This window comes from Glycine max, chromosome 9, assembly GCF_000004515.6.
Source record: "Glycine max cultivar Williams 82 chromosome 9, Glycine_max_v4.0, whole genome shotgun sequence".
NCBI lineage: Eukaryota > Viridiplantae > Streptophyta > Magnoliopsida > Fabales > Fabaceae > Glycine > Glycine max.
This window is the reverse complement of record NC_038245.2, coordinates 40453949-40463171: the sequence shown is the minus strand read 5'-3', so window position 1 is coordinate 40463171 and position 9223 is coordinate 40453949. Positions and strand designations below refer to the sequence as shown.

The window sequence follows — 9223 nt, the reverse complement described above, 5'->3', positions numbered from 1 at the left end:
TACTAATACATTCAAAAAATGAATGTCGCCAATATAAAAAGAAAAATAAAGCAACTCCTCCGAGTTTAAATGTGAAAGAATTATTTTTGTGTGAAATTTAATCTACCATTTTCCTGAAACATGAGAAATTGGGTTAATTTGTTTAAATTTTTTTAACTACTTTTTAGAAAAAGTATAATATATCTTTTAAGAAATGAATATGATTTGCTTCTTAAAATATAGAAGAATAATTTTCTAAAAAGAATTAGAAAAATACATAAAAAGGAATAAAAATATTTATTTTATTAGAAAAATATTTTTTTGTAAAAATGATAAACTTAAACAAACGGATCCACTATTAGATGGTTTTGAATCATCATTTATGTATGGTCCCGTTTAATGTCTAACAGGTATTTAATTTTTTAAAAATTTAAAGTAAAATAATTAATACCATTTAACCACTTGAAATTGGTTGAGAACATGAACTAAGCAGAGATTAAAAAAAAAGAAGCTAAACTTCACAACTTGTAAAATATAGAGGGCATTTAACCACAAACTTTTTTTTTAGCAATCAAATGGCATTTTTTGTGAAACAAAAAATTATATTAAGAGAAGACACACCCCTTTCGAAATTGGGAAAGATCACCATGCAACAACAGGAATTTACAGTGAAACTAGTTAGCTAGCTTACACATTGTCTAATAATCTAACCTAATTAAGTCACAGCTTGCATAAACTAAAGATTCAACCAGATATATGTGTGAACTGTTAAGTCAGTATGTCAGGTCATATATACGATTTACTTGTTCACCTCATAAACACTATTCCTTTACCTGTTACTTGAATCTTCCCAAGTTCCCTCTTCACATACACATGAATCTTTTCCTTTTTATCAAGCAAAAAACTCAAAAAAGAAACAATTCATATTTATATATACTAACGCATGCAACAAGGATATATAAATTACAAAATTAATTATTACATCCAAGCCTCGATTTAAAAGAAAAATAAAGCAATAATAAAATACATGCATCTCTCTCTCACACACACACACTCTCTCTCTAATTAAGTTTAGGGAAGTGCAGGATCATGACTGAGTGAGAGAAGAGAGATTAGCAGAAGAATTAGTAGAAGTGTTGGAGTTGTTCTTATGGTTATGCATCCACACCTTGAAAACCTGTCTAGTGACACCCACACTTTTACAGAACCTCTCAATCTCATCATCCACCTCTTTTCTCTGCAGCTTCCACCCCAGCTTTTCCGCGAACCCCAGCATCTTCTCCTTCTGCTCAGCACTGAACTTCGTCCTGAACCTCTTCTTGCTGCCGCCACTCCTCTCTCCCATCTCCGTTATTCTTCCCACGTCTCCGCCCCCGGAGTACTCCATCATGTCCCCACTCCCTCCAGTCACGGCCTGCAACCCTCCTTCCACCGCGGGGCACGTGACCTTGCGGTGGAAGTTGCGATGGCAGCCGCAGGCTGCGCACTGGAGGGAGGGGGACGAGACGCTGTCCACGTCCAGGGTGAACTCCCCACAGCCGTCGGTAGCGTAGCTACCGAGGCTGGCTGCATGGTTGCGGAGGCACTCTCGGTAGAGATAGTTTGAACATGAAGATGATGATGATGAGTTCTCCATGTGTCTTTCTTTCTTTCTTTCTTGTGTTGTTTTGTGACTGTGAGAGAGAGGGTGTAGTGTAGTGTAGTGTAGTGTAGGTTTTAATATATTTATTTGGTGTATTGTATGCACATTGATGTGGAGAGTGACGAGAATGGACATGGTTGGAGAGGATATTTACGGTGTTCCCCGTTGCGTGGACATGTTAGCGCCCTAGACAACTTGGCAATATCTCCCCTAATTTCATCGATCTACATAAAGTGTCAAAGGACATGCAATACCCAAAGATAAGATTACATCAAGTTAAAGTAGATAAAAAAAAAAAAAAAACAAGGCAAAATGTTGAACCTTCACTTCAAAAATTGGGATAAATTAGTGTAGTGAAGAGGAAGATAAAAAAGAAAGAAAGATAAAAATGTAATTTTACTATGTTACCAGATAAAAAAAATGTTGTTATAAGTAATGTGATGAGAGAATTAAGAGATAAAAATAAAGAGAAAAAGAGTGGAAAAAAGATGAGAAAACCTTCAAGTGAGTGATAATATTATTTTAGGTCATCACAATATTAGAGTGGGGGATTTGATCACCTTATCTAAGTGATTGAAATTAGTTGTATTCAAATCAACGACATATTGTAAGTGAGTGAATGTAATTAATAATCTAATTAAAAAATAGTTAGAATAGATTGGTAATGTAGATATTTTTAATAATAATATTATTTAATTATATATTATTATATATGTTAAAATTGGAATTTTTTATATAATTACTTTAATATACAGTGTAAAGATATTTTTAATTAGTTCACTACAAAGAAAATGATTTATATTTACATATAAGAAACAAACTAATTCATTAAATGTCAACATAGATTACTAAACTAAAACTCCACTTCTAATTGTATTAGTAGCATTATATCTAAGTTTTGTCCATAAGTGCATTTTTCTCCTAATCCTAATAAATTAGTTTTTTTTTATGTTATATAAAGAATCAGAGATAATAGTGTTCACTAGCTTCAACTATTATTTTGAAAGTTGTATGTTGAGACACATGCATGCATCTATAAAAAAAATCAATTGTTCATTCAAATTACCTATACCATATTTTCTGTTATAATTTGGGTTTGTAGATCTTACAATGAAGGGGGTTTTGAAAGAGAAAGCAGTGTATGTGAATCTTTCAGCTCTGTACTTTTGCGTCCATCCCAACAAGTGAGCGAGTCCCCTAATTGTGATTTTGAATCACTGCCAGGGACTTTTTTGTCCAATAAATAAGAAGAAAGCCCAGTGGCCCCGTTAACGGTGTGGCTGTGTGGGCCAATAATTCACTTTGGTGAAAACAGAATATTTCATATTAAAAATGCATTGAAAATTTAATAAATTTGTAACCAGTAAATTTGTTCTTTACAAAATAAATAGGTAAATTTTTTCCTTACAAAAGCTAGAATTTATCAAACAAAATTTGCAAAGTTAAAAATTATACTTTTTTGGGTACATACCACAACTATTTTTCACCTGAGATAATTATGTTAAGTCGAGTAGAATATTAATGGATAATGAAACTTTTTCTTAAAATATTTAATACAATTTTATAGACTTAAATTCATGACTACTTATTAAGCAGAAAAAAAATTGTATTAATTAATTCAAGTGTCGATGATTAAAACTTATAAATATTCTCTTGCCCTCTTTAATTTCCCCAACACATATCTTTTTATTAACTAAAATTTATACAAGTTTCTTTATCTTGAAATGAGATCCATCAAGTAAAGAAGACTACACATATCATAAGATTTACATGAATTTCGTTCAATTAAAAAAGTGTTAAGAAAATGTTGTTATCTTTTCTAGTTAAAATAAAGTTCAAAACTAAAAGTTGACACGGATTTTTTTTATTCTCATAATTAAAAATTAAGATTACTTTAAAAATAAATTATTTTAGGGAATAATTTGTTTTAAGAATATAAGTTGTTTTTAAAAGATGGTGAAAATTTCAAAGTGATAAAAAAACGTTTTATAGTAAAAAGCATTTTCATCATAAATCAAAATTTGAAGATATGACTAGGAAAGTGTATTGAATTAAGATTTTAAAAGACTATTTTGTCATAAAAAAATTCTTTGAATTTTAGAATTTTAAAAGACATTATAAGAATGTAATAATTTTTAAGATTTTTTTTTAAAAATTATGATTAGAATTTTGTAAATCAAATTTTATTGAATTTATAAAATATAAATTTATTAGATTTGAAAGGATATTATGAATTTTTAAGATTTTAAAGGATTTTGTGAATTTAAAAAAAAACATTTAAAATTGTTGATAAAGATCCATGAATTTAAGTTATTCTATTAGTTTTAAAATTGACTTTTTATCTTTTATTTTGTCAATGGCAATAAATATTTTAAATCCAAATATAAATACTTTAGATAAATTTATATCCTTCTTTTACCGATCAAATCAAATGAATCATCTTAAAATTCTTTTATTTTCACCTAACATATTTAAATATAAATTTTATTTTATATAATTTGTAATAAATACAATTAATTATTAAAGAAATACAGCTAATATAAGCACACATTAAGTCATACAATTTTAAACGTGAGTAACTAAATTATTGGTTGATTTACAAATTACAAATTTTACCAAGACAATTATTATCATATTATTTGAAAAGGTATTAATTTAAGTGTAAAAGTATTATAATTAATTTATTACTAATTTAAAAAATATATATTGTTCTAAAGTATTATTAGATGAAGCATAACAGTTAAACTTAAAATGTTATCCAAACCCATTTTTTTATGAGTAATCCAAACCCAATTTAAAATCATAATAGGCTCATTTTAATTTCACAAAAGCCTAAACCCTATAATAATCAACAACACAATGTAATAGTCTAATTATTTCATCCAAATCAAGCTTGACAAAAAATCACACTTAAAATTCACAAGAAATTTACAATCGAATACTGTTCATGTCGTTCAACGTTTTCATTTGTTTGATTGAAAATTATATATAAATCGTGCCCTTCACTCCTCAGCCACAACTTTTTCTTTTATTTTAATTTTATACATCACATCTATGTAAAAACACAAAAGCTACTTATATTTACTCCAAATTGGATGAGATGAATCCACTAAGCCATGCAGAACCAAGCACACACTGTATGTAAATATGTAAAAATGGACTAGTTTTGGGACAAGGGCGCGTGCTGAATGAGACTGGCAAATTAAAAGATTGGTATAATAGAATTGCAGAGGCACATGGTAGCTATAGTTTTAGTTATATGGTGTTGCATATATTGGCTGACAGATTGGATATATACCCCCATGTTAGGGGCTCCAAAGGCGTCAAATATTGCCCATACAACAAACAACTAAGTCTTTGGTTCACAATGGCATGGCGTGGAACCTCACACACAACTGAATAAGAATATATGGTTGTCCACACCACAAACATATAATGTCAGATATATATATATATAAATTACAATCAAGATCATTCATTATTCATCATCGGTTACCAAGCTCGATCAGTATGAATTATCATTGTATCTACACTTTCAAGCTAGGGATGAATTAATGGACTAAGAAATAATAATACTAATAATTCTGTGTTTGGAAGTTATTCCAACTATATATTAAGTAACCTGGCGACTTTTCTCTTTAACAAATATGTATAGTCTCATCGTATCATATTTGCATCTTTTGATACTATTCCATATACTAAACTACAAAAGAATACCTTATTCCTTGTGTTTAATTTAGAGAACAGAAAATCGAAAGAAAGATGGTGAAGATCAATCATACAGGTTGAGTTATCAACATGTACAGGGCATATATACAGAGAAAACTTAGATATATACAATTTTTTTTTTGTGTTTTTTGACATTATTTTCAACCGGATCGAATTAAAGTTTTACATTACCAAACATGTAATAGAAATCATTAGAAAACAAGTAATAGATATATATATACATTTGCATTAAAAATCAGCATAAATTAATTGAACTAGCGATAGAGGAGTTCAGGTAGCTTGCATGAAATCTTAACTTCAAATCTCATTGTTGTCATTATATAAAAGAAACATAAATCATTGAGATAAAATTTCAATTCTAATTAAAATACAAAACCAAAAATATTTAAGCAACTACATTTATATCACCTTTTGTTTTGTGTGCTTGTTAGGAGATCGAATCTAATCAATATATGCTAAAAGATTTGACGTGTTCGATTTAATAATATTGGACGATTCTTTAAATAGGATTGCTTTCAAAAGAAGATATAAATTCTCATGTCCACATTAAAACTACAAGTTTCATATTTTTTTACACACGTCTATTATTGCTTTTAACATATAACCAAACACATTTAAAAATAAATGCGGTTTGGAATGTGGGAGATAAAAGAAGTGTAAGGTGTGCATTGGAATAGAATGAGATGGATGGTGTGGGCATGAAGAATAAGTGAAGTGTGGAGTGAATAATAGGTGGGTCGGAAATTGAGAGTGCAAAGGATGAATTCACTTGATGTGTCGGAAAATAATTATAATGTTTCAGTGTCTTTTGGGAAGCAAATTGCTTTGTTTCCTTTTCTCCATTCAGTGTCCAGTCACTGTACTATGTGACCCTTCCTACAGTACCACAACACCCGCAAAGCTAGTTATAGCTAGATGCCACTTTTGGTGCACAATCGGCTTGGTCTGTTTGGCTCTTTTTGATTAAGGCTGCAACCAAAATGTGCGTGGTCTATTTTCTAATTATTATCACTTTATCATTCCTTATAATACTATGCACCAAAAATAAGATTAAAATTTTTCCTTCTAAAAAGTTTGAAATTGAAACATACTTACAACTATAAGGTAACAAGGATTGCAAAAGGAAAAGTTAAAGGGTAGTAGTTTAAATCTGTGGCTTACAAAGAAAGGGAAAAAAAAAGGCTGCTGAAATTTGTTACGATGATTGTGGTAGAAATGATTAACTGCTTTCCTCATTATGTAGTGCATTTTGGTACATGATTGTAATATTTAGATTTTCTTTTTTACAACAGTTTGATGCAAAAGTTGAAAAAAAAATATTGTTTTAAGGTATAATATTTTTCCTTCAAAATTACACAATCTCGTTGTTTCTAAAGATTTTTTTTTTTTTTTGCAATTTTGTCTCTTAATTTACAAAGTGTAGTGAATTTTCTCCTAATGTCAAGTCTCTATTGAATCTCAAACGATGTAAACACTTTCCAACAGTTTTGAACCGACAATAAACACACGCACTTAAAATTAACATATATAGTTAACATAGTGATAATCTTTTTTAATTGCCACTATTGATAAGTTTATTTTCTTTTGAGAGAAGAAGGGGTAGTTAAAACTTAAACGATAGTAACAATTAAAAAAAATTTCTATGTTAAAAGAAATTATTTTAAATACATGTATGTGTTTATTAAGGGTTCAAATTGTCAGAAAGTTTTGTGCTATTTGGAATTTAATAGAGACTTAACGTCAAGGCTAAATCCGTGACATTTTGTGAACTGAGAAAACAAAATGTGAAAAAAAATATTTAAAGATAAAATTTGTAAATTGCCTATTTTTTTTTTTTTTGGGGGGGGGGGGGGGAAATATAATTAAGTCTTTATTAATTTAAAAATAAGTTGAAGCAAAATATGTATTTGACGATTTGATAAGAATTAACCCAGTTAAATAACCCACAATTATATTAGAACTAATAACTTGCTATAACTGAGTAAATTTTTTTGTTGTAATGGTATACTGATTTTTTTTATATCTTCTCATTAAATTTTAATCTGTTTAGTTTAAGAAACTATTTTCTATTTTTCTTTTCTTAAAATGTGAAGAACAACAATAGTAACCAGATGTCTTAATGAAATTTATTCGCTTAAATTGTGTTGGAAAAATTTTGATTAAACATACAAAATTAATTTTCTTGGACAAGGATGAATTAAATTATATTAAATGTAACTTTGACTAATCATTATATCCTTTAATAATTTTTAATTGAATAATATTTTCCTAAAATCTAACGTGTATTGAAAATTCCTTTCACTTATATTATATATGCAAATTTTATATTAATTTAAAATTATTTATTACCTTATTCATACAAATTAAAATAAGTGTAATATAAATTTTTCAAAAGTATACTAAAATATGAATTGTTTAATTATCTTCTTATTATTGTTAAATTTTGATAAAATTTTATATAAATAATTTTAGTAATATATAGATATAATTCAATGATTAGATCGATAAAATCATATTATATATCAAGTTATGAAATAGTATAATAATTAATTAAAGTTATATATATTGTTATAATTTAATCTCTTCTATCCATATATTACCATGTTATTGGTACAAATTTTTATTAGTTTTCCCAATAAAACTCAAATTTGAGCCATTGTTTACAATTTTAAAAAATACAGTGCAAAATAAATGCAGGCCTTGACTTGCATTTTTTTCTCATGCCACTAAAAATATGATTTGGTGGGCAATCACATTGTTCCTCAAGGAGATCTAAGAACTAGTTGAATAGTTGTGATCGATATACATCTACTTTCAATATAAGTCTTTATAGTAATATTTTAATTAGATATATCTTTATTAATAAGTATTCTAGCATGTCGTTGTATCCTATGTAATAGTATTGAGAATATCTGTCTATTTTATCACTTTATATAACAAAATAATAATATTAGTTTCAATCCTTATTATAAGAAATAAGTGATAGAGTGACCGTGTATTTCACTTGTTTCTTATATAAGGATCGAGGATAATAATATATAATTATGTTTAAATCTGAGTGATGAACTCACAATAACATTTAGCTGCAATTTAAATAAATTATATAATTTTTTTATACAAAAAAAAAAAGAAGCAAAGAGATATACACTAGAACCAAACTCCATCTTAGATATGGTGAGCCACCCAAAACCATCACTATAGATCATTGATTATTTGAGTAGTTATGTTTTCATAAAGTCATAACTCATAAGTTACTCATAAGTTGCCATTGCCATGTGCAGAACAAGGATGCAATATTTCTAATTAGACAATTATGTCTGAACTTTCTAGATTTTTACACATATATTATGCTTCTGCCATTGGCTGCTAATGAGATAACCCAGCTAAATCTTCAAGGGAAGCTCTAAGGATAATCATGGTGCATGGCAACCTAAATGTACTTGCCAGATACGAATATTTCCTTGTCCACCACCATTAACTCCCTGCATATATATGTTTCAACTGTAATGTGGTCAAACAATGTGGACAGTTTCCAAATCCAAATTCATGAACCTGCCAAGGTTTTTGTTCTTCACACAGATTAAGTGAATTAGAATATTATCCAAGTGTCCCTTATACCTTAAACATGTTCGCTATTATGTATTAAACTATATTATTCTCTTCTTAATTATATCTTTTAAGTACTGTGAATAACTTGTTCGGGACACATGCTTTGCTGTAAGTCCTTTGTAAGTGATGGAAGAAAAATTGTTATATCATCTTGGTTCATAATAATTCATACTTATACAATTAAATAACTCGTGACCAAAAGAGTTCGAATCTCAAATGTGGTTAAGAGTGTGTTTTAAAAATATAGATGAATGGAAGAGAATA

General features: G+C 28.4%; 1 protein-coding gene across 1 annotated transcript; it reads right to left on the bottom strand.

Moving 5' to 3' along the window:
- Positions 1 to 905: 905 nt before the first annotated feature.
- LOC547765 (zinc finger homeodomain protein SZF-HD1) lies at positions 906 to 1647 on the bottom strand. The gene has a single exon (NM_001250613.2). The coding sequence runs from the start codon at positions 1613 to 1615 to the stop codon at positions 1067 to 1069; it is 549 nt and encodes a 182-aa protein (NP_001237542.1). The 5' UTR covers positions 1616 to 1647; the 3' UTR covers positions 906 to 1066.
- Positions 1648 to 9223: the final 7576 nt, after the last annotated feature.